Genomic DNA, 23,201 nt, shown 5'->3' with positions numbered 1-23,201 from the left:
GTCTGCAGTTTATATATGAACAGAACAGGATTTTCCCCGAGTTTTAGCTGGTGCGGTTTATAGTCCAGAAATTACGGTACTTGGTTGTTGGATTTCACACTTGATTGGGGGCAGTAACTCCCAACTATTTGTAAATTTTAATAATAAGTCCCTTTAACTTCTTACCTACTTTGAATCTGTCGTATTCAAGCTATGGAATCACATATATTTTTTGTGGTCGTTGCTTTTATTGTATTTTCCAACAGCTTAAAGAAAAAGCAGCCAGCTTGGTGTTTCTTGGCCTCAGTGTCAACTGTCGTTTCACATGTTGGTTCACTGTACATCTCACAAATTGCTTGCTAACGTTTTCACATTCCGTTAATGTTTCCTGTTAAGATTTTTACTGGGCAATGCTTGGAAATGTTCATGATTGCCCATGCAAGTGAGACATTTGTGACAACAATAAAATCATGTAAAAATCATGTGGTTTCACTTGATCCGGTTAAAGAGCTTGTGTCCTTTTGAAATGTTTGCCAAAACAAATCATTCAAGGCTGAGAAATAAGAAAGCATAACTGCGTTGTCAGCATTCCAACACAACGATTGGTTGACAATCAAGCTGTTTATTTTTACAGTACTGCATAGGAATGCATGACATTTCTGATCCTGCCCACACCCGGGTACATTTATTCCCATCCCACTCGTATGATTGAACAGTGAAACCAAATCTAATCCTGTTGGAATCCCACTGGGATCATATTACCCATGGCAGTCCTGATAAATTGTCTTCTAGATGCTTTTGATTTCGCTCCAAACTATATTCTCAATCCGCAGTGGCAGAGAGCACATTGGAAATTCAAATTCCACAGCACAAATACAAATGTGGAAGCGCAAATCGCCACATCACAAATGCAAATCTAAATTCCTCACCATCATGATGCAAAGTGGGCTGCATTTTGACAAAGAAGCAACCTGAAAGTTGAGCACTAGTTATGAGAAGTGAACTTTACTTTCCCACCACTTGTGCATTAACATTTATTATTTGTGTAAAAAGAATAAACGAGATGAATATTCAGACGGATCCAGTAAAGCTGTAAGCTGTGTTCACATTAACATTATTAATGTAAATTTAAAAAATCAGTTGAGTAAGTTTTGCACTAAAATAAAAATCAAGCCATTGTGCAACTCTTCTGCCACCGTCTGGCCATAAATATAATTGACCTCCTGTTGCCATGACAACAGTCCTCTGTTACCTGGTGATGAAGCAAATCAAACCATAACAGTTTAAAGTGATGATGAAAGTAAAAAAAAAAAAAAAGATTTTGGAATTAGCGTTATTGGCTTCTCAAAAATAAGAACTCTTTCACTGACTGTAAATATGAAGGAGTCAATAATCAGACTTGTGTCACATAATTTTAATTAATTTAATCTCAGCCTTTGTACAACTTCAGTCACTTCACAACATGTACAATATGGTGTACAACGATGTATCACATACGTAGAGAACCACATCGTTGATACGTAGTTTGGTAGCTTACTGGTGGATACGGATCACAAAATACCCCGACAAAAAAAAAAATCAACAAGACTGTTGTGCACAGCTTGTCTTAGTAGCACAAAGGAAAATTGTTTGCAAGTTGGAAGGTCACATTAGATTTGCATGTCTATTACTGTTTTGAACTTAAGAGGTCTAACTAAAAATCTGGCACTGTGAACAATTGGCATGACTCAAAAACACATTTCATCGTGGAAATATTGAGCGGAAAAACAGATTTGTTGACAAGTAGCAAGGAGCAGCACAGTTAGAAGTTCCAGTTCTAGTACTTATTAGTACCACACTTAGATTTCTATCAGTAAAGTTTTCCCAGTTTCCTTCATAATAAATCATTTCCTACACCGTTGTTTGCTTCTACGTATTATTTCTTAAATGGTGTCAGTCTGCTGATATTGTGCCAGAAAGTCGAACCTTTGCGCTTGGGTTCCTCTGAAATGAAGACGTGCTGTTGCGGTAAGGCCGTGGGTAGGGACGGGTGTTTCTGTTTCAGAACTAAGTCGTAGTAAGGTCTGCTCATCACTGAGGAAACAGAGATACGGGATTGATAATTTGAAGGCATGTATTCGATTAATTATAAGTCGATTTCTGAGAGTCGAAAAAATTGAAATTGATACCTTTGGGTTTCCCGGATAGACAGCTTTTGCAGGCATTTAGAATGGCCTGTTTTTTCTGATCATCAGTGAGCGTAAAACCTTTGAAAAAAAAAAATAAAAATCTGTTTGGCTACCTTACTTTACAGATATTTTTTCTTAAAAGACAACAGCAGACCTGTTTCCCGGTCGGTCTGGACCCGCCTCCTCTCTTCAGCGAGCGCTCGAAGCCATCGTTGTTTTTGTTCAGGCTTCTTGGCGCAAAGGAGGTGGACCTCATCACCAGATAGTGATCGCAGCTTCAGGGTGTTTTTTACACTGATGTTAAAGTGATTCTCTTTTCCATCCTCAACATCTATCACCTCCATGTGGTCCATATCCAGACGACCTTTATAATATAACATGTCCCGGCGCAAGAGATCCTATAATGATAAAAATACATGGTGGTTCTTAACTAGTGGGTCAACAGCCCAATTTTTTTATTTTTTTTTTACAACTGACCTTTTTGCAATATACTAGCTGATGGTCAAACAGGAAAAACATTCTCTGTTGACTCCTGGCATGTGGCAGAGACAGTTTGGTCAACTCTCCAGAGAAGATGAGATCAGAGCTCCTGCTTAACACATCTGCACCCTGCAAAGAAAGAAAAGTGTACAAAAAAAAGAGCCATGCTACTTTGTCCAAATGTGGGAATAAAACCAAATACCTCCCAGCCCTCGATGGAACTCTGCCATCGGGCGATTTTTTCAATATTCTCAAGACGTCGTTTCCTCTCGTTGATGAGCCTGGCTACATTCTTCATTGCGTTTAGGGCAGCCTCCACATCTTTATACTCCCTAATTACGAAACAACAGTTAGCAGTTTATTTTATTTATTTTTTATTTTATATCTGACTTCTAAAATAGAACCTCGGCATCTTAATGGCACAGATAATGTTTGCAGTCACCTGTGCTGCGGGTTGGTATATTTGAGCAGCTCGGCTAGCTGCAACGGATACTTGCAGATCTTCTGAACCGGCGTGAGCAAGAATCCATCCAGAGCAATATCAATCATCTTCTGGAGTAGTCGACAGGCCTCAAAGAAGAACACGTACTTGCTCGCCTTCATAAGCAAGGAGAGCTGGATGCAGGCGTTGGGATGATTGTTGCAGTACTCGGAGTAGATCTGAAAATGTACTTGCTGCATGCAAGATGGGAGGATGAAGAGTTGGATTTAGCTGAGGAGTTCAGATCATTTTATTTCTCAATGTGTGTGCTTACATGTTCCAGGAAGCAGCAGCCAATCTCACTGAGGTGCGGTTGCTCTTTGTTGTACTTCTTCTCGAGCATCTTTAGGAACTTCCTCTGGAACTTGTAGATGTCTTCCACGTTGCCAAAGATGGTATGAAGCTGCTCTTCGGAGAACATGTCAGTCCTCTTGCGGCACTGTTTGATATAACCCTGCAGGGAAGAAGAAAAATTATTTTGGATTGTAAAACTCAGCTTAGCTCTGAGGATCATTTTTCTGAGCTGACCTCACAGATGTCTTTAAGGTGCTTGATGTAATCTCGTTCTGTGCTCATGATCTCTTTGATAACATTTGCCCTCATCTGCTCTTTGCCGGGCAATCCAGGCCCCAAGAACATTCCGAGTTCAAGCCATTCTTTGCTTCCGGTGGACTCGTCCACCGATAGGTGAGCTTTGAAGTCCTCGGTGGGCTCATCCTGGTTCACACGCAACTACCAAAGGAGGGGAGAAGAACATATTTAAACGTATACGTGAATACTAGATGTTCAGTTTACAATTTAGTATGGGTGTGGGTTTTTTTTTGCTCACCCGGACAAAGCAGGCCGGGAACCATCCCTCGTTGTCCACGATACGACCCCACCACCACTCTTTGTTGGTGGCATCCACGACTTCGATGACATCACCGGCCTTAAAGCCGAGTTCTTGGTCATCCATGGTGACGTGATCCCAGAGTGCCTCGGCGTACACCACATTGCCATCGCTGATAAGCTGCGGGGAAGCATCACAAGATCGATTCATCGGCCGAATGATTTCGCAAATAAAGCCCCGTCAATTAAAGCTGAATTGTTTCATTTAAAATCTGTATTTTAGTGGAAAAGACAAAATCATAAAAATAATTGTAAAAATTAAAAATAACCTGAATTTTCAATGTAACTTGCTAAAAAAAAATAATGACAAGACAAGTAGCTTCAAACTCTTTTTTTTTATTATTGTTGAAATACATCAAAACAAGTTTGAAATGAATTTAAGTCATTTGTCATTCACACAAGCACAATGATGTATCTCACATCTTGAAAGAAAAAAAGCACATCGAGTTGTTGAGCCCGAGACAAGTTAGTAAACAACAGTATATTTCCGAGAAACATTTTAAATGCTTTGCAGCGGTTCTTCCGTGTTAAGAGGGCCTGTTTGCCGTTTCTTGCAGGTTTTGCTTGGTAAATAAGACATTGAGGTTGGTTCAGTGGGATTTCTTTTGAGGTGTGTCAAATAAATTCCAGGACTTGTATCACAAAAGATAAATATATTTTTTTTGCAACCTTCTCTCCCACACTTTCATGCACTCCTGAAAGGATTCTTCGGTGGTCTTGCGCTATTCTGTCTTCATGGCCATCCACGGCTGCTCCAGTATGGTGATGTTTTCTCAGCCAGGAAGTGTCAGATGCTCAAAACATTAACAGGCGCCTTGATATGATGAAGCAGCTATGAGTTGTCCTGCTGCAACTGTTGCCTCTTCTCGTACTCTGAATATAGCAAGCGCCGCAGGATCTCGTTTGTTGACATGCATGCTGGTTAATCGTCTGACCCACATTGAAGGGCAAAACTTTGTCCTGGAACTTTTTGAACACACCTTATATGTTACCGTTATGCTTTGTCACATAAAAAAAAAGGCAAATGGACAGAAATAGGCAGAGAAATTGGTTGAAAGTGTGTAAACATGAACATGTTAGACCACAAGAGGGCAGCAAAGCACTTTTGTTTCTAAAAGAAACTCAGATGACTTCAGATTTCAGTGATGCTTTGAGATGTGAGCGCTTTGGATTTTTTCTGAGAAATTATTCTTTGCTTGGCCAGTTTTTTATTTATCACAAGATAGTGATGGTAAAAATCTGAAATACAAGAGCACTTCAGACGCCAGCCACTAGATGGTGCAAAAAACCCATCAGTTCTCATATTAGTTTTCCTTGCACGTTATGCGTAGTTTTTTTCCAATATAACACTGCAATTTTTCTTATGGAAATAATTAATATAATTAATTCCAATTATATATTAATCTTAGTTACCATCCATTCCGATGAGCGAAGATAATTGGGTGGTCACGGAACAAATTCAACTCTTATCTCAAGGCACCACTGTAGTTGAATGGCATAAAGATGCCTCAAGATGCAAGCAAAGTACTACTTTTGTCTAAATGGAACCCCTCAACTTGCTACGACATAGTTCCTTGGCACCACGATGCCACAAGATGGTGCCAATGTAATACTTTGCTTTGTAATTGCTTTGGCATGGGTACAAAAACAGCAAATCGGTGAGTTTTTCAGCAAATAACAGTGAATAGGTTCATAAAAAAAAAAAAGATGAATTTGAAAGTTTCAACAGTGCACTCAGTACTCCGATTTTAATATAATTCTTCCTCGGCTCTGCTTAGTGTTTCTTGAAGCTGATTATTATGAGACTGATAACAAAACATTTTTTTCTTCAAGACCGCATTCTGTTTTTAGCAGCATGGATCAAAACAAATATGAGTGATGTTGAGCATTCGCCAGTGAAAAGAACGTTACATGTACAGTATAGGCAAGGTCGGCCAAAACAAACCGAGTGTGTGGGTTCATCCCACCTCAAAATAACCATTTTCTTCTGCCGTGTTTCACCATTTTGGACACCCATCTTCCCCAGAAGCTGAGCTTCTCAAAAAGGCAGCCGTCCTTTATCATGGACACATTCTCGATTTGGTGAAACCGGTGAGGTGTGGTCCTTGTTCTACTGGAAAGCCAACAGGAACATGAGCACCACGTTGATGATGATGAGCAGCATCATGATGAAGAAAACCACCACTTTTTGCGTCTCTGGCGGGAGGTTGCAGCGCAGCACTGTGTTGACAAATCCCATCTTCTGCCTGCTCCACCTTCCAGAACCGCTGCCCCGAGCCATCAGTTCTGTGGTGTCCGCCTCCTCCAGCTTCGGGGCTCCACACCTCCTCCGTCTGCTTCCCCTCAGCACCGACCCGCCACACCACACCGGGTCCTCAAGCCCCTCTTGTGTGTCTTTGTCGTCGGTCCGCGACACGTCTCTCCTCTCCCTCTCGGTTCTGGCCGATGGCTCCTCTTCTTCTCCTCCTGCCACTTTGACGACGTTCACTGGAGCCTTGGCCTGCTCGTGGAGGCTTGGCGTGTTGTGAAGCTATTTGTGGGGATGCTACGTATTGACAGCCCCTCCTTTTTTCGCTCTTCTTGCACCGCTTTTCCTTGTGGTCCTCAAAATATCAAGACATAGGGCAGAACAGGATGCTGCATTTTGATGATTTATGCTCATACCTCCTCTTAATGTCCATCATGGAGGTATCGTCTTGTTTTTGGGTCGTATTCCTGGTCCCTTTCCATCGACACAAAAATAATCCAAAATCGCAGTATAGTCGCTTGCTGTCCCCACCCAGCTAATGTCTTGTCGAGGAGAAAAAAAAAAAAAAAGGATGCTCTGTGGTCTGGCGGGAGAAGCACTGTCTGAGCCCTCCAGGATCGCCCTTTTTCCTTTTTTGCCTTCCCGTCCTTTCTTTTGCTGTGCACACCCTTGCAGAGCCAGCAGCCAATCAGGATCGAGCGCTCGCAAGCGTACATTGGATACCAGAATGGCTGAGGCTGCGCCTTAGCAACCCCTGAAGAGGAAAGGTGGGAGTGGGGGTGGGTTGTTGGGCAGAGAGGCATATAAATGGAGGATAGTGGAGACGAGAGCTAAACGATGAACTGAATCCCAAAGGAAATCATTTGTGCATGGGCACATTTTACATTTAAAGGCCATGTAATATGAAAAATGGCTTAGAAAATTGACTGAATGATTCTAAAAAGAAAATCCTAACTACCTTTTTCAATTATTTTGTGCCAGACAATCCCAATGTCTTTACATGAAACCATCCAAATTTCTACAAAAAAACAAATCCTACGTCAATCAACCTCTACAGAGCTGCATGTGAATGTTATTGCGGTGTAGCGTAAACCGATAACTGCAGCAAAATGAGATTATACAGTATAATGAGAAGAAGAAGAAAAAAGCTTGATACTCAACGCATTTCTTTCTTTCCACACAGGACACTGATAAAGTGACCAATAGTGTCTATCCTCTTGTGTGCTCAATTTGGCAAGGTCATATGCCCCAAAAAAAGTCCTAGGTGTCACAAATTCAAAACAGACATTGACAGCACATATTTCTTGAGGCACATGCAAACTCGCTGAATTTAAAGGCGATGAGAGTCCATTTAAACTTTTTAAAATTCTATAATGACATCTGTGGTCTGAATCATTATATGGTATGAAATATGTGCTTGCTAGTAGTCTGATGAATTTTAAAAGGATTAAAAAAAATACCTCATTGACAGCCAGCTGTTCTCCCCCACCTCCTCCCGGGTGTCCAAAACAGTGAGCAGAACTGCAGAATTCTTCATATAACAAGTCTTCCTCACTACCCAGCTCTTCTCCAGACCTCGACTTGTGGGAGGCGCCATCAGGCAGAGATGCTGCAGAGTAAAATGGGGTAGATGAGATAAAAGCAAAAAAAAATTTGGCGAGTTATGTGTCCAGACTGAAGCGTCCCAAAACCTCTCGGCCTGCAGAGAACAGGTGCAATATACATTTTGAAATGGATGGAGGCCTTGATAATTCAAATAAGAAAGCAGATCTCATTTTTGCACAGCTATTATTGTGTTTTATCACGGCATAATATGAAACGCCTGCGCTTGGCTTACCGATCAAAGGAACTAAAAATACTCCTGCTGTCACACCTTATCATAGCCATCTCCAACAAATGCCTGAAAATGTGTGGACATTGTGGGACTGATGAAAATAATACAAATTTCTTGTACGTTGATTAGCTTTAGGTCAGCCAATAAATTCGAAAAACGCGTATGACCTCCTGCCCCAACAAGTTCAAATGCTTCTTGCTTTTTAAGAGCAATCACTTTTTTTTTTTTTTTCCCACACACTAGGCTCGACTTGTGCAAGTAGGGGCAAGCAAGCGATGCGGAAGAAAAAACGACCAAACGCCGGCGGGAAACAATCGAGACTCACAGACCAAAATGGAAGCATTTCTTTGCAGTACACATGCAACAATTGCAAAAAACATTGTGAATTGACTTGAAAGGTATTTAGGTGCTCTATATTCTTTCATGTATAAAGTATATGAGTCATAATCGTCTTTTTTTTATTTTAATTACTTTCTCACAATTATTTATTTTTGTATTATTTGTTTGTCATGACAGCTCGATTCATTTATCTTGATTGTGCAGAAGCGAAACGGGTAGCTGGAGAGTTTAAGTGCGGTTAAAAAGTAGAAGCAATTTTACAATCTAGTTCCCCAAAACAAAGTTAGCGGTATGCCATTTTAGGGAACGTAAAAATTGGTTCGTCTTTTGGCTCGCCGGTTTTAATGTCCAACGCTGAAAAGAAATATATCTTTGCAAATTTGAGGCCTGTGTCAGTAAATTCAGTCGAGGTGAAGTCATCCAGGATGAATGGCTTTTTTACAATGACCTATATCCTAGAGAGCCCCGTGCCTTCTTCTTTTTTTCTGATTGATGCTTTTAGACATGCTACCCTTACATCACTTAGTCTTTCTTTTTTTTTTTTTTCTTTACACAGAAGTTGCTTTCATGAATGCAAAGTGTTTTTTGCAATGACAATCTGTAGGTATGGAGCCAGCAACATTCCTTATATATATTTTAAATATTCAGCTTTAGGGTTGTTTTTATTCACCTGGAATAAGGCCTCAAACAAAGTGGAAATAATTAGGAATCAAATCACAATCTATGCTAGCATAAAACCTTCAGAACAGATGTCTGAAAAAGTCCAACTGTTCTTTAATACATCTAAATGTGAGTAAAGGAGGTAAACTGTTTGGAATATTTTTTTCTTTTTCAATGTTATATATATCCTTGATGGTTTTTTCTAATTGCAGGTGAGTCTGGAACGATAAACATGAGTTCACTATCTGTTTGGTACTGTCTGTACTAACGTTGACTTATCGGACAACATCATTCTATGAGTGTACACTTGACCTATGACCTCTACTACTCGATGCTATTTTACATGAGATTCACTTTGAAATTCCCAACTACAAATGTGTGACCCAACAGGAACACTAAGTAGACACAAACTTCACGTCAACCTGTTGCTACATGCCAGTCATTCCGACATTCTGATGCCTATGTTGGGTAAGCGAGATGAACATAAATTGAAGTTTCAGATTTTGATATGCAATTGAAATAGAAAGGTGCATTTACCTGTGGTGGAGTGGAGACTCTCCAAGCTCCAGTACCGAGACAGGACACCCCTCAAAGTGCCGCTCAGGCTACCTTCAAATCCCCTGATACATCCACCAACCCCAAGACCAGCGTCCACCATGCTGTCCATGATTCCGCTTGTCAGTGATGCTCCATGACATTCGGACCCAGGCGACTCCCCTGAGCTGCCGCTGCTACCACAACTGTCCTTGGGCAGGGGTGCACTCCCTTCTGATGTTTGATGGGTCCGCATTTTGATGCGGACACAAACAACAAGGGAGGGAATTGTAGTGAGCAATGCAAAAAAATGAAGCACAGCGGCTGAAAAAAATGGTTTATTCGGCCACCATGGAGACTGCTCGAAGACGAAAGACTAGGCTTGCACTCGCTGAGGTAAGCTTCAGCTGTCGGCTTGATTATTTCTACTCCCATGCACATAACATGAGTTACACCAAGCCATCCTTGCTTTCATTCCGCTCTCCGCCCCTGTTTGTGTGTCCCTCTCCACCCTATTTGCACACTGCCCCCTCTCTCTCTGTCTCTCTCTCTCTCTCTCTCTCTCTCTCTCTCTCTCTCTCGCTTCTCCTACTCTCGCTCCCCTCTCTCGTTCTCTCATTCTACAGTATAGCATGACATCACCGGGGTATTCACAGGGGGTTTCTGAGGCTCGATTATGTCAATGGCTGGCAATTGCATGTGCAGACATAAAAACATCAGCGCCAATGGCGGCTGGTGCAGACAGGCACACACGCATGTGTGTGTGTGTGTGTGTGTGTGTGTGTGTGTGTGTGTGTGTGTGTATATATGTATATATATATAAATATATATATACATATATATATATATTTTTTTTTAATATACAGATACTTACAATAGTTTGAAATGTGTTTTCTCCAGCCCAGACAATCCAGACCGACCGGGGTGCTCTGTGAGAAACAGTGATCCTTGAGGGACAACCGTCCAAACGCCTTATTGGGTCCAGTGGTAACTCTGGTTTTAATCTGTCAGAGTACGAAAAATATTTATTCATGATCAATACTGTAGTACTCAGTCTTTGTGAGTGTCAAGCATGATAGTTACCTTTGAATTAAAGGTTGCAGGTTTGTTTGCATTTTGTACATGCAAACAATTATGCTCCACTGTTTCACTGACTTGATTGGTGCTTGATTGATGTTGGTCTTTGGGTAATTTGGGATTCTCCGCTGTAGGATAACCTTGGTTGTCTCTGGTGCTCAACGTTATAGGTATACAATTGCCTGACTTTTCCCTCCCAGCCTTGTGGTTTTTTGCTACACACATGGCAAACACCTTTCTCTGATTGTGCTGAAGCGATAGTGATTTTATTCTTCTGGTTTTATTTTGAACTAAACAGAAGGTGTCAGAAAGTGCAGGCTGAACCTTGAGGTCTTCAAGTCCCACCAGGGCACCGAGAGAATCCTCCAACTCTGAATCCAAAACCGGGTGGGTCTCCCTTGATTTGCTACGGTATTCATAACTTCCTTCTATCGTCTTCTGGCTCATTTTGAAGGCATTCTCACCTAAACCACAATCTTCTATTCCATTAGATAATTGAGTGGGGTCTTCAAGACATTGTTTAGGCTGAGGAAGGGAAAAAAACGAGTGATATTACCCCACAATTTGAGCATCATCCTAAAATATTCACAATTAAAAAAAAGAAGTATACTTACTTTTCTGTGTATCAATGTGCAGGCTGTATCCAGCACCAAAATGACAAAGTGAGTAGAAAACCAGCTTAGCACTGCTCCCATGGTGTATCTCACACTGGATGACAACACATAACTAAAGTCCAGGAAGACTGTCAGTCTCGATCCATGCTTGCGGCATTCTTTGTTCCTCCATTGGTCCCATTTGATAAAATCTCAAAATGTTAAATTAATAATCATTTTCTTTCTTCATCAGCAGTATGGAGGCTCTTTAACACACAGGGAAAAAGGAAACGGTGACCCGCCATGGTAATTCTGTGATCCTCCTACAGTGGCTTAATCCACCCTGAAAAGGCATGTACACTGTGATCTCTGGGATAATAAGGACAGACACTAAGATGCCTGGCTATAAATACAGAGCTGTAAAGTCAAGGAGGGCATTATGGACCAGTTCATTGAAGAAAACGACCAGTGCACAATAAAATGTTTGTAATGCATCTACATTACCTTGTGGCCTGAAAACTGTCAATAAACTGCAAATTATAGGTGACAATAGGGAAGCAACAGAAGTCATTTCTTCATTAGGACATTATTTTATAGATATTATTTAAAATAAAACTTTTATTTTTCCCTTGGTAGTTTTTGTCTTAATTCATATACAGTAAATCTCTGTATATGTTAATAGGAGCCAATAAACGATTTGCTGAAAACCTCACTTTTGGCGCCACCTTGTGGTATGTTGGTGCCAACGACACAATTAGAAGTGAATTGAAGAGCTCCAGCACCCTTTGCCACAATCTGCCTATATTATATTAACTGGTATTGGGGGAGAAAATTAAAATAGACCAGAATCTAATGAGCAATTTTCTTGCTTTAACTTTCAATCTATTCAGTCTACTCAGTCAGCAATTTTAAAGTAGATTCGGCTTCAGATGAAATTTGAAAACTGGTCAATAAAGACACTGAACAAATACTTTGTAGTAGTACTGTAAGTGAATTTTGTGCAGTTCCCAGTATTGATTTGTTTGACCTCAAGCTTCAAGCATTTTCTTTTATTCTACAACACAACAACATACCAGATCTTTGATCGAGAAAGTTTACTGGATGTACATTCATTTCTACAAAAAGAAAAATGCTTAGATATAACTAATTACAACGACATGACATTGTTTCCAAAAAATTGCTCTCATGGTTTTTGTCTTCGCAAGACGTCTCAGAATCGACGAAGCGTGCAGTGTTTCAGCAACAGCAGAAGCTCCGCCAAACCCCTGGTGTCTCTGTATAAACTTCATGGCTCCTCAATATGGCTTCCCTCCAATGCCAGAGAGAATCTCCTGCCTTTCTGTAGCAGTGGGCATGTCCGGCTTTACACCCTCACTCCTCCTGTGCAACATTATGTTGTGCTGAGGAGGAAGAAAGACAAGAATGAGCAAAAACATTCCTAAATATAACACCCCTGGAACTGTACACTGTATATATCTTGTTATTCCCACGTCATGTATGGTGCAGTAATTTCCTGCATATTCAGTCCCCACAAATTTAAAGGTAAATGCATATTTATATACCCAATATTTCCTGCAGTTCTTGTATCTCTGAAAGTAGACTGTGCACATATCCTTATTATAGTTAGAAGTATCCATACACTTCTGCGAGGCATCGCTTTCCTATGAAAAAGAAAACATACAAAAGAAATTGATCAAACGTTGTCAAAACGGTACAACAAAACAAGATCTATATTGCTAAGGATAAGGTCTTACGTCAATGCAAGGATTTATGTCTTCATTCCGGAATTTTCTGGCATTTTTGGCCATTTGTATCTGTGTAGACAAAGAAAAAAACTTTGTTAAACCTCCAGCACGATTTCAATTTATTCCAATGGGGACCTTTAACTCATTATATTAAAAGAAATGTGGAGTAATTGAGAAAGCTTAAGTACAGTGACCAATAACATCAACATTTACACACACTACGTCGTTATAAAGTGCAAAATGTTTAAAATAGGAAATGCATGTGTCTAATGTGAATTAAGTAGCAGAAGTGTACTCATTTAATGTGCATTAAATAGATTTTATTTGAATGCGTATTGCAAAGCTTTGACCTCTGCTTCCTCGTGTAGTTCTTGGATAACGTCAGGAAGAAATGCAATGCCTTCAACTTACCCGTGAAGAATCTGGGGAAGTGTCTTCAAGGGATGACTTTAATAAGGCATATATTTAATCAATTAGATCCCAATATCCATAGTTAGTGTTATTATTTTCATGCCAACCGAGCAACTGTCTGTAGCAGCAGGAACAAAACAGTAAGGCGTGATTGATAGCAGAGTCTACCAATAGGAGCTCTTGAATGTAAAACTGGCAGCAGTGACAGCCAATAGGATCTCATGAATGTCGTCCTTACAGACTGGCAACCTAACGACCCTATGGGTTTCTTGGCAGGCGTGTACATTCTCTTAACATATTAGCTTCAACGGAAACACGTTTGAAACGCCTGCCGTCTGATCTTAGAAGTCTTATAAATATGTTTTTCCAAAAGACGTCTTCAAGTGAGACCAAAGTGAAAGTGTCAGCGACTTATTCAACATAGTGCAACCTTAAATGGGCGTGACTTAGATCCAAGTGCGGTTGCATTGCAGCGCACATACAATGGCTGCTCGAAAGATAGGAAAGCAAACAAATTTCAGGCCCGCCGCGTCTGGCAAAAATATGAGAAAAAAATTATTAAAAATTCGGAAAATAGTTTAAAGTCAAGAAAAACACAGCAAAAGGGATGTTGAAGCGACTAGGGTAAGTTTCATGTAAATTAAGCATACCGTTACTCATTTCTTGAATTAAAATATCGGGGTTATTCAAATTATGAGAGACGGGTGAGCTCGGAAAAAAAGTTTGTGTTAATCTCTGCCCACTTTGTGACCACAGAGAAGAACCCGGCATGGCTTCTGTATAAGCACCTTTTAACAAATTATGTCCAAGACAGCGTTACCGCGCACCTCTATGAACTCTAATGACTATTTAAAAAAAAATAAGAGTGCAGTAGTTAAGGAGTTGATCAAAGTTGATCGCAGCCTACTGACGGTATTCAATGTTAATGGATAATAATAATAATGAAACATTGGTTCATGACAAAAACAATAAAGTCTTATTTTCTGGTGTTTCCTGGTGGCTGCGGTGAATAGTGTTCACGCTACGGATTCAGTTGAGCTTGTCAATCGATCATCATCGATGCAAACCATCTGTTCTCCGCTCTTTACAAACATCTTCATCGGCTTGATGTCATTTTCTACCGCAATCACAATATTTACAGCCAGTTCGGGTAACTGACGTTGGTTCAAAGCCAGTCAAGATAAGACTCTGCTCGATAATAAATTGAAGTAGCGGTGGTAGATAGGTTGGCAAACTAACTAGAAAGGCTTTGCTGACTTGTACGTGCAGCATGTGTCCCTGTTTGTCACTGACAGCATCCAGCAAAAGTCAACTTGTAGCGATTTTGTTCCTTTCTTTTGTTTTCTTTTGTTTCCTTTTTTTAAGCAGTGTTGCAAATGACAGTGAAAACAACTTGGCATGCGAGCTGGCTAAACATTTCCAAGTAACTCCGAGCACGTGGGCACCCGTACATCATTGCATTCAATATGTTAGATTGTTTTGGGCGATAATGTTTGCAGCTTGCTTTGAGAAAGCTTATTTGTTGTTGATTTGATAATGATACTGCACTTGTTATTCAAAATGATTTGAGCAGAAGTGCTAAACGTGGTCAGGTTTACCATCAGTGCATAAATAAAAAAATGCACATATAAAAAAAAAAAAAAAATCCAGTTATTAAAAAATTGAATGCAGATTTAGGTCAAAGTGAAATACAACTGAATTATGATGGTAATTATTCTTTTGCGTACCATCACTAGTGGCACTGCACCACACTTTTAAAATCACTGGTAGTATTTGCTTTTATCATAATAATTTTAACAGCACAGTGACAAGAGTCAAGATAAAAATATTCGTTTTAGAAGTCCCGCAAGCTTAAAACACGGTTAAAACTTCAAAACATTCTCTTTTAAGTATTAGTGCCTGTTTAGTGCCTCTATTAATGTCAAGAAATGGGAAATTGCTGTATAACATCACTTTAAGAAAGCAAAAAGATGACAATAACTTCTCCAAATAAGAGGAAAAGTTTGTTTGCTTCCAGCTGTTTATTTATCGCTGCTAGTTTGTTTCCTGTAAAACCAAAACTAATAAACACTGTATATTTAAACACCCAATTTTTCAACTAAACCATATAATTTTGTATAACATGGAAAATAAAACACCATAAACTGCAATTTATCCTTATTTATTCTGAATTACATGTATATAAAAAGTCCCCCAAAGGAGTAGTACACCATATAATTTATAATAAATAAAAACTAATGTCATCTTGTTACATTTATGTCCGTACAACTTTTTTCTGATACTTTATGGCAACAGTTTGACATAATGACATTTATTCTCTATCTACCTCAGGCTCGCGCCCCCGGACGATGTTGAAAAACTGGATAAGGTACTTGCATCAGCACAATTTGGGAAGTGCACCTCTATCCATGTAAGTGGTCTGCCTTAAGGTGCCATGGCCACAGGAACCCAGGGCCACCTTGACCAAGGTGTGGAGCAAGCAAAGCTTGCACCACCCATGGGGAGGCGCAAAAGAGCAGAGGGAAAGCAAAAAAGGAATTTCCCTTGCCAAGACTGCCAGAAAGCTTTCAACAGTTTGGAGAAGTTGAAGGTGCACTCTTACGCTCACACCGGTGAGAGACCCTACTGCTGCTCCCAGCCTGGATGCACCAAGGCTTTCGTCTCTAAATACAAGTTGCTGAGGTACGCAAAAGCCGCAGTTATTCTTTATGTTGTAACATTGTGTCATATTCCGGAAGGTGATTAATAATTGCTGACTTGAAGTAAAAAAAAAAAAAAGAGTTTAATGTCGGAAATGAAACCAAAACACTTAATTTCTTCAATTTTTGTTATCAGTACCGAGAGCTCATAGATGGTGTCTCTTTCCCAAAGGCATATGGCAACTCACTCACCAGAAAAGACCCACAAGTGTTCATACTGTGAAAAAATGTTTCACCGCAAGGACCACCTAAAGAATCATCTACACATCCATGACCCATATAAGGAGGCATTTGCATGTCAGGAGTGCGGTAAGAGCTACAACACCAAGTTGGGCTTCAAGCGCCATGTTGCCCTTCACGCTGCCAATAACGGAGATCTCACCTGCCAAGTGTGCCTGCAACCGTTCCCTAGTACCGGAGTGCTTCTGGAACATCTCAAAAGTCATGCTGGCAAGTCTTCTGGTGGGACCAAAGAGAAAAAGCATCACTGCGAGCATTGCGAGCGGCGGTTTTACACCCGTAAAGATGTCCGGCGCCACATGGTGGTCCACACGGGACGTAAGGATTTCCTTTGTCAATACTGTGCCCAGCGCTTTGGTAGGAAGGACCACCTGACACGGCATGTAAAGAAGAGTCACCCTCAGGAGCTGCTGAGGGTGAAAACTGAGCCCACGGATTTGCTGGAGCCTGTTGTCTATGACTTGGTGCCAGGGGGAATTAAGGGAGAACTCCCAGACACGCTGACAACAATGCCGCATCAGCACAACTTCTACACCGGCCCCATCCTGGACTCGGAGCCTCTCCCCAACCCCGCACACCTGCGCTCTTTAAAATACCCATTGGGCTCCAACATTACCTCATACGCTGTCTCCTCACAGGAACGGGAGCAGAATCTAAAGGGAGAACTGGAGAGCTATCTATTGGAGCTACAGAGCGGCTTTCCCTCCTCGTCGTCTGCGGCGCAAGATCCGCAACTCCCCATCTGCAAACTCGAGACGGGAGATCATGTGGATATGCTGGAAGAATCAAGTGAGGAAAGATCCTTGTCCAAAATTGCCACATCAGTGGCAACAGCTGCTTTGGCAAGCGACTCACTCGCATCCTCCTCGTCCTCCCTGATGGACTTCTCGCAGCTTTTCAATTTTTTACCGCTACACGGACCCCTCTACAATCATACAGGGGGCGGCGAGGGGCAGCATACACTGAACGAAGAGAACGTACATCTCCACCTGCCCCCCGAGCCTTCCCAAGTCCCAGAGGCTGCACAGAGTCCACTTCAGAGCCAAGCTTCTTTTATTTGCAACTTGAGCGCACCCACCACGTTGCCCCGCTTTCATCAGGCTTTTCAGTGATCCCGGAAGGTTTGTGCTTGACACACACACACACACACACATGATCACATATTGATCGACCAAGATAGGTGACAATCTGCACTGTTCAGAGATCGTATTAATTTGACATCACTTTGATGACACTGTTCTCAAAATTGTGCTTGCTTGAAGATGTTTATTCATCACTCCCAGAAGGGAATTAACTGTAAAAACTGACACAAAAGGATTGAGCATGTAAACCATAAAAGAAATTGCAAAGAAAAGTCTGCAATATTGTGGGAGAGTGCAGTTTAACTGCAATATTGACTGTAGTTGCAAAGGAAAATATTTACAAGTTATTTACAAAAATGTGTTTCTGAGAGGAAAAACACTGCTGGTTTTGTATGCAATCAGTTGGAGAATTATCCAAAATGGTTTTGCCATCATTAGCAAAGCTGTGTCAAGAGTGCTGCAATGCTTAATTGAAATTTTGCGGGGCCGCTCTGCCGCGAAATTCAGTCTGATTGCATGAATTTTCAAACACAACCAACAACAGTACACTGAAACTCTGGAATTTGGGATGTGGATATTTTTCAAAAATATATACATGAATAACTGCTATGTCTTTATTAATCCCTTGCTAACTTTTTGGTTGTATAAAGACTAGGCATTCTGTATGCATCTTTTTTTTTTTTTGCTCGCTTGCTAGCTTTTATATTTGACTTCAAAATGACAGATGATTTTGAAATGACCTGACTGTCACATTCACTTAACACATCATTTACTAAAAGCAGCTGCTGTTCGTTTTACTTGATAAATATAATCCATTCATGAGATCTGCTTTTATCTGTATCAGTCCAGTGTGCCTTATTCTGATATTATTATCATACAAGTAAAATCAAGGTCGAATTTTATGTGGAGGCCTATGTCTGCCAAAACAGTGGAAAGTAAACTAGAGAGTTGGTAAGGTAAGAAAAATTGGAGTAGTAAAGAGTAACATAATGAATTTCATATTATTAAGGACGAGGTATTAGGAACTACTGAGTATTGGTTTTAGTATTACAGTTATACATTTGATTTTCCTTTGTAATAGATTTTTTTTCATACTTTGGCAATTCAAAGTGTCATAGTGTCAAAATTCCACTTGTGCATTTTTTTTAATGTAGCAGAGTTAACAGCATTCGTTTCTGTGGTGTTTCAGAATTCAATTTCAAAAAGAAAAATCTTGCTAAAAACTTTAAATGCTCACAGCTCCCCAAAAGCACTTAAAACAAGACAAAGAAAAGTCTGGATTTGTAGCAGCTCATCAATGGGATAATCTTTTTTTAAAATTCATCTCTAGAAACTGAATAAACATTAAAATATTAACATAATAAGCCTACATCTTTGAATTTAAAATTATGAAGCAGTTTTGCTTTCAAAAAGAATTTTTTACATTGCCTTTAATTATCGGGAATTGTTACAAAATTGCAATAAAAAGAGAAAATAATATTTGATTTGCCACACTTCATTAAAATAGATGAAGTAATGTTCAGTAGCGCTTAGTGTGTAACCAGAACTGCCTTTGCTGTCATTTGAAAACAAAATGGACAAAATGAAATTTGCGTATCTGTCATGGATGCCTCAGAATTGTAACTGTAAATGTAACTGGCTTCCAACTGGATCAAATATGTCCAGTATATCACCCGCACTTTGTAAACATATACTTTTGATTAAAAAAAGTATACGAAAAAAATTGACTTCATAGTCGAATGACGCCATCATATAGTAAATAAAATTAAAGCTAAAAGGTTTTGCACTCATTGTACATGGAATAGTTGCAAAGTAGTTAGAACAAGCACCCACAGAATGTGTACATTATAAAATATTTTTTTATGTTGGAAATGTAGGTTTTTGTTTTCGCATCATTGTGCATACTAAATTTAGCACTGTCACAATGTGTAAATATATTTTTGTAACCACCAAGACCTCTCGTTCAGTGCATCCACACATTACATGACTATTTTTTACTCAAAGTAACTTAGGCCAACTGAAGATGTTGATCAGGAGACTAAAATCGCAAGATACATTTAAAAAGAAAGTGAAATATGATGTATTTTAAAACATGACGAAATTAATTTGTAAATGCAGATAGCAACGATGTACGTAATGTTTTCATTTTATTCTTTGGACTGCAAAAAAAAAAGATTTCTTCTTGTTCTACCAGCAAATAACATTTCTACATGAAATGCTTGACTCACAATTAACAGTGTTATTATCATTTGCCGTAGCTCACAAGCATCTCGTTTTTAACGCTTCAGTGATTTACTTGTCTTGTTTGTATCCATTTCCTTCCTCGATTCTTGAATTTGGTGAGATGCACGTTTTTGAATGCCGAGTTGAATTTGGTATGTTTTAAAGCATTTGCAAATGTTTGCTATAGTAATAAGCTTTGTGGTTTTGAAAGAAATGTTACCAAGCTGCTTATTCCCCCCAAAAATTCATTTTCTCCAGTTCAGTTTGTTCGGAACATTTGTCATGAATGTAAATATCACATTTAGAACAATAACATGTAAATAGAGCATAAGATATTTTACAGGTACATTTTGACAGTGTTTTTTTCCTCTTTCAAAGTATAATTTTTGCTTTACTTGCACATGTTATGTATGTGTGTGTGTGTGTGTGTGTATGTTGAGGGGTCGGAAATTAAACCTTAAATAGATTTATTTTTCTGCCAAGGTTGGATCGCAGTGTGACAAAAGTTGTGTATAGTTTTTTTCTGCCTAAAAGCTGCTATAGGAGAAGATTACCAAACAGCATTTGGAGGTGGCAGGGATGAAAGATTTAATTGCTGAGGGTGGGGAAAAAAAGCACACTTGAAAAAAATAAAAAGAAGTACATGTGGATAAAATCCTTAGACCACGTGCTACCGCAGTCAAGTGTGGAAAAATACCCTCAACCTTTCATTCCAAACTTCTTTGAACGCTTCGGTGGTACCAGCAAAACATTTTGAATGTGTATGGAAAAAACACTGCAATATTGCAATATATTTTTCTATTGGATCAAGCTGCTAACATACTTCTAAAGCTCCTTAAGGCGCTACAGACCTCTTTTATAGTTTTAGAATGTATTGTTTGTTTTAAAAGTAGTCATTTTAGCAGAGCAGCTGGCATGTGCACGACTAGTTGTACGATATATCTCCATATAGTTTTACTCTACTGTGACGCGTTAGTCTTTGTTTTTACAAATTGTATCTCGCAATCATCCCCGCATGTTTACTCTGAATGTTTTTTTTTAAATATTGGGAAGTCTTGTCATTGGGAGAGCAATTGCAAAAGTGAAGGTTTTTTGGGGGGGGGAGGTGATATATGTGACAACATTCAAAAGGAGATGAAATCTATTCAATGAATGCATTCCAGCCATGTTAGTATTTTTTTGTATCGTATAATAAGGTCATAGAAGTGATGGAATTGATTGGGTAAAATATGATAATTCTGACGATTGAACTAAGAATCTATTTTACAAACTACTGTTATATTTTTATACATATAGGCAATGTATTTATATACTGTACATGTATACGATGTATATTGATACAGTATATATGTTGCTATATACTGTATATGTATTCATATATGTATGTGTATGTATATAAACCTGTGTGTAGTATATATGTATAATTTATGTGTATAAGTATGTGCATTTGTGTACTGCGTATATACGCAATGTATACATGTGTATATATGTAGGTATGTATGTGCAAATATACACACATACTGTACTCAGAATGCATATAGCTACACTCATGTATGCATATGAGCCCACCTATATTTGCATAATTGTGTACATGTATGTGTGTTTATATCAAAAAATACATATTTAGATATGTTTGTAGTCCTTGTAAAATAGATGTTTGGGTTTTTTAAAACACTGACATAATCCAAAGAGGCAGTTTATTTATTGTTTTGCATAATAACCTGATTTTTATTTACATACCTTGCTGCTATTAAAAAGGGGTGACATTGTCAACTCCAGTGTTTCCATGCGATGTATTGAAAGTTGAATAAACATAAGAACATTTTATGTTCTGTGTGGTTTTTTTTTTGTCACACTCAACATGGCGGTGACGTTGACGTACCATGAACGCAATCCATACGTAATGGCTGTAAGGTTATGAAGAGACAAAGAGACTTTTTTTTTTTAACTTTAGTGATTTTACAGCAGAAATGTGTACATAATAAATTAGATCCATCCCCAAAGCCGCCAAAACAAACGGAACAGTTAATTAAGAAAAAATAATTGACCAAAACAGGAAATATTTATAAATGTGGACGGTGACCTATAAATGACGTCATAAACATGCGCCATTAGTAAAACAGCACCATACCCCGATAGTGCGTAATGTGAACTTTTCATTTCGTAGAATGGCATTATTACAAGTTCTGATGAGCTTAAATTGAAAGCGGTGATTCCTTAATTGATCTTGTGAAGAAGGTGTCAAAATGCAAGACAAGGGTGACTGATAGAAGCCGTTTTTGTGAAGGTAAATCCGGGGGTTGTTCTCTTCGATCATGCCTTCTCCAGTCCCCCCCACTCGTGTGCTCCCCAAAGACATTTTCCCCTCTGTGGACATTGGGACTTGTAGCAGCCCTTTAGCCAAAACTTCCCTCAGCTCCACTTTACAGGTCCCAGTCCAGCGACTCCAAGGCAAAGTTACCAGCCGCCTGTGGTCCTCTATCATCTACTGGAAGGAGCTGCACTGTGTCCAGGCTATCGGCTCCGGGGGCTTCGGCTCTGTCTACAAGGCGAAATACCTCGGGGCGACCGTAGCTTTAAAAAAAGTGAAGAAATGCTCTAAAAACAAACTGGCTTCTCGCCAAAGTTTTTGGGCGGAACTGAACGCCGCGCACCTCCGTCATCCTAACATCGTGCGGGTCATCGCGGCCACAACCTGCATACCGACCGACTTCGGGGACGAAAGCAGCATCGGAACGATCATTATGGAATATGTCGGAAGCAGGAATCTCCAGCAGATTATTTACGGCTGTGTGGAGGAGACTTTGGAGTCGGACAAGTGGCTCCTTTACTCTTTGGATATCACGCGTGGTTTACAGTTCCTTCACTCTCATCTGATCGTTCACCTGGACATCAAACCGGCCAATGTGTTGGTGTCTCGTGAGGGCGTGTGCAAGATCGCGGACTTTGGCTGTTCAGTTCAAATGGATACTAAACGTCAAGCTTCAGATGCCGTTCCATTGATTCACACTGGTGGCACGTACACGCATACAGCACCGGAATTGCTCAAGGGTGAAGGCATCTCTGCAAAATCGGATATATTCTCCTTTGGCATCACTATGTGGCAGCTGATGACACGAGAGCAGCCCTACACGGGGGACAGACAGCATGTCCTCTACGCAGTGGTTGCTCACAACCTTCGACCAAAGGTTGAGGAGCAAGCTGTGTTCCAGTCGGAGCATGGGAGGCTCTGCAAGACTTTGCTAAGCAGATGTTGGGCTGCAGAACCCCTGAGAAGATTCACCGCCCAAGAGCTGATGACACAACTGGAAAATCTCCATGCAAAATTGTGACTTGTGAAGATTTTAGAAACATTTTAGTGTCCATGTATATTTTAAACTAATGTCTTAAGGTTTAAATGTTTTGTGAGTGTATTTTTTTGTGACAAGATTGTAATGTTGTACTTTAATTAAAACGGTTTCACAATATGACCCTTTTGTATCAAGCCTTTGACTTGAAGCTTTCTCAATCATTTATGATT

At 39.8% G+C, this 23,201-nt stretch overlaps 4 protein-coding genes and 1 long non-coding RNA gene across 6 annotated transcripts; 3 read left to right on the top strand and 2 right to left on the bottom strand.

The window, feature by feature from the left end:
• Positions 1-1,372: 1,372 nt before the first annotated feature.
• Positions 1,373-10,150, bottom strand: arhgef4 (Rho guanine nucleotide exchange factor (GEF) 4). The gene is made up of 11 exons (XM_037279288.1): positions 9,615-10,150; positions 7,705-7,853; positions 3,938-4,117; positions 3,637-3,840; positions 3,383-3,562; positions 3,070-3,302; positions 2,830-2,959; positions 2,625-2,756; positions 2,302-2,545; positions 2,148-2,225; positions 1,373-2,052 (listed from the first exon to the last, which is right to left on the bottom strand). The coding sequence occupies exons 1-11, from the start codon at positions 9,865-9,867 to the stop codon at positions 1,895-1,897; spliced, it is 1,941 nt and encodes a 646-aa protein (XP_037135183.1). The 5' UTR covers positions 9,868-10,150; the 3' UTR covers positions 1,373-1,894.
• Positions 10,151-10,491: 341 nt separating this feature from the next.
• Positions 10,492-12,251, top strand: LOC119138995. Its single transcript, XR_005101286.1, has 2 exons — positions 10,492-10,598; positions 10,987-12,251. It is a non-coding gene; the product is annotated as an uncharacterized LOC119138995 (long non-coding RNA).
• Positions 12,252-12,360: 109 nt separating this feature from the next.
• Positions 12,361-13,602, bottom strand: chchd7 (coiled-coil-helix-coiled-coil-helix domain containing 7). Its single transcript, XM_037279293.1, has 4 exons — positions 13,438-13,602; positions 13,036-13,097; positions 12,844-12,942; positions 12,361-12,681 (listed from the first exon to the last, which is right to left on the bottom strand). Exons 2-4 carry the CDS (start codon positions 13,087-13,089, stop codon positions 12,577-12,579), a joined length of 258 nt encoding a protein of 85 aa, XP_037135188.1. The 5' UTR covers positions 13,090-13,097; positions 13,438-13,602; the 3' UTR covers positions 12,361-12,576.
• Positions 13,603-13,740: 138 nt separating this feature from the next.
• plag1 (pleiomorphic adenoma gene 1) lies at positions 13,741-20,633 on the top strand. Of its 2 annotated transcripts, XM_037279290.1 has the most exons (4): positions 13,741-14,061; positions 15,769-16,119; positions 16,309-17,165; positions 17,270-20,633. In XM_037279290.1, exons 2-4 carry the CDS (start codon positions 15,872-15,874, stop codon positions 17,530-17,532), a joined length of 1,368 nt encoding a protein of 455 aa, XP_037135185.1. In that variant the 5' UTR covers positions 13,741-14,061; positions 15,769-15,871; the 3' UTR covers positions 17,533-20,633. The 2 variants fall into 2 exon arrangements, with proteins under 2 accessions (XP_037135185.1, XP_037135184.1); XM_037279289.1 differs by having other exon boundaries at positions 13,742-14,061; positions 16,309-20,633.
• A 1,152-nt stretch (positions 20,634-21,785) lies between these two features.
• mos (v-mos Moloney murine sarcoma viral oncogene homolog) lies at positions 21,786-23,149 on the top strand. The gene has a single exon (XM_037279292.1). The coding sequence runs from the start codon at positions 21,997-21,999 to the stop codon at positions 23,011-23,013; it is 1,017 nt and encodes a 338-aa protein (XP_037135187.1). The 5' UTR covers positions 21,786-21,996; the 3' UTR covers positions 23,014-23,149.
• The last annotated feature ends 52 nt before the right edge of the window (positions 23,150-23,201 follow it).

This window comes from Syngnathus acus, chromosome 20 (genome assembly GCF_901709675.1).
Source record: "Syngnathus acus chromosome 20, fSynAcu1.2, whole genome shotgun sequence".
In the NCBI taxonomy this organism is placed as follows: Eukaryota; Metazoa; Chordata; class Actinopteri; order Syngnathiformes; family Syngnathidae; genus Syngnathus; species Syngnathus acus.
The sequence above is the reverse complement of the archived record's forward strand: the minus strand, read 5'-3'. Positions and strand labels throughout refer to the sequence as shown.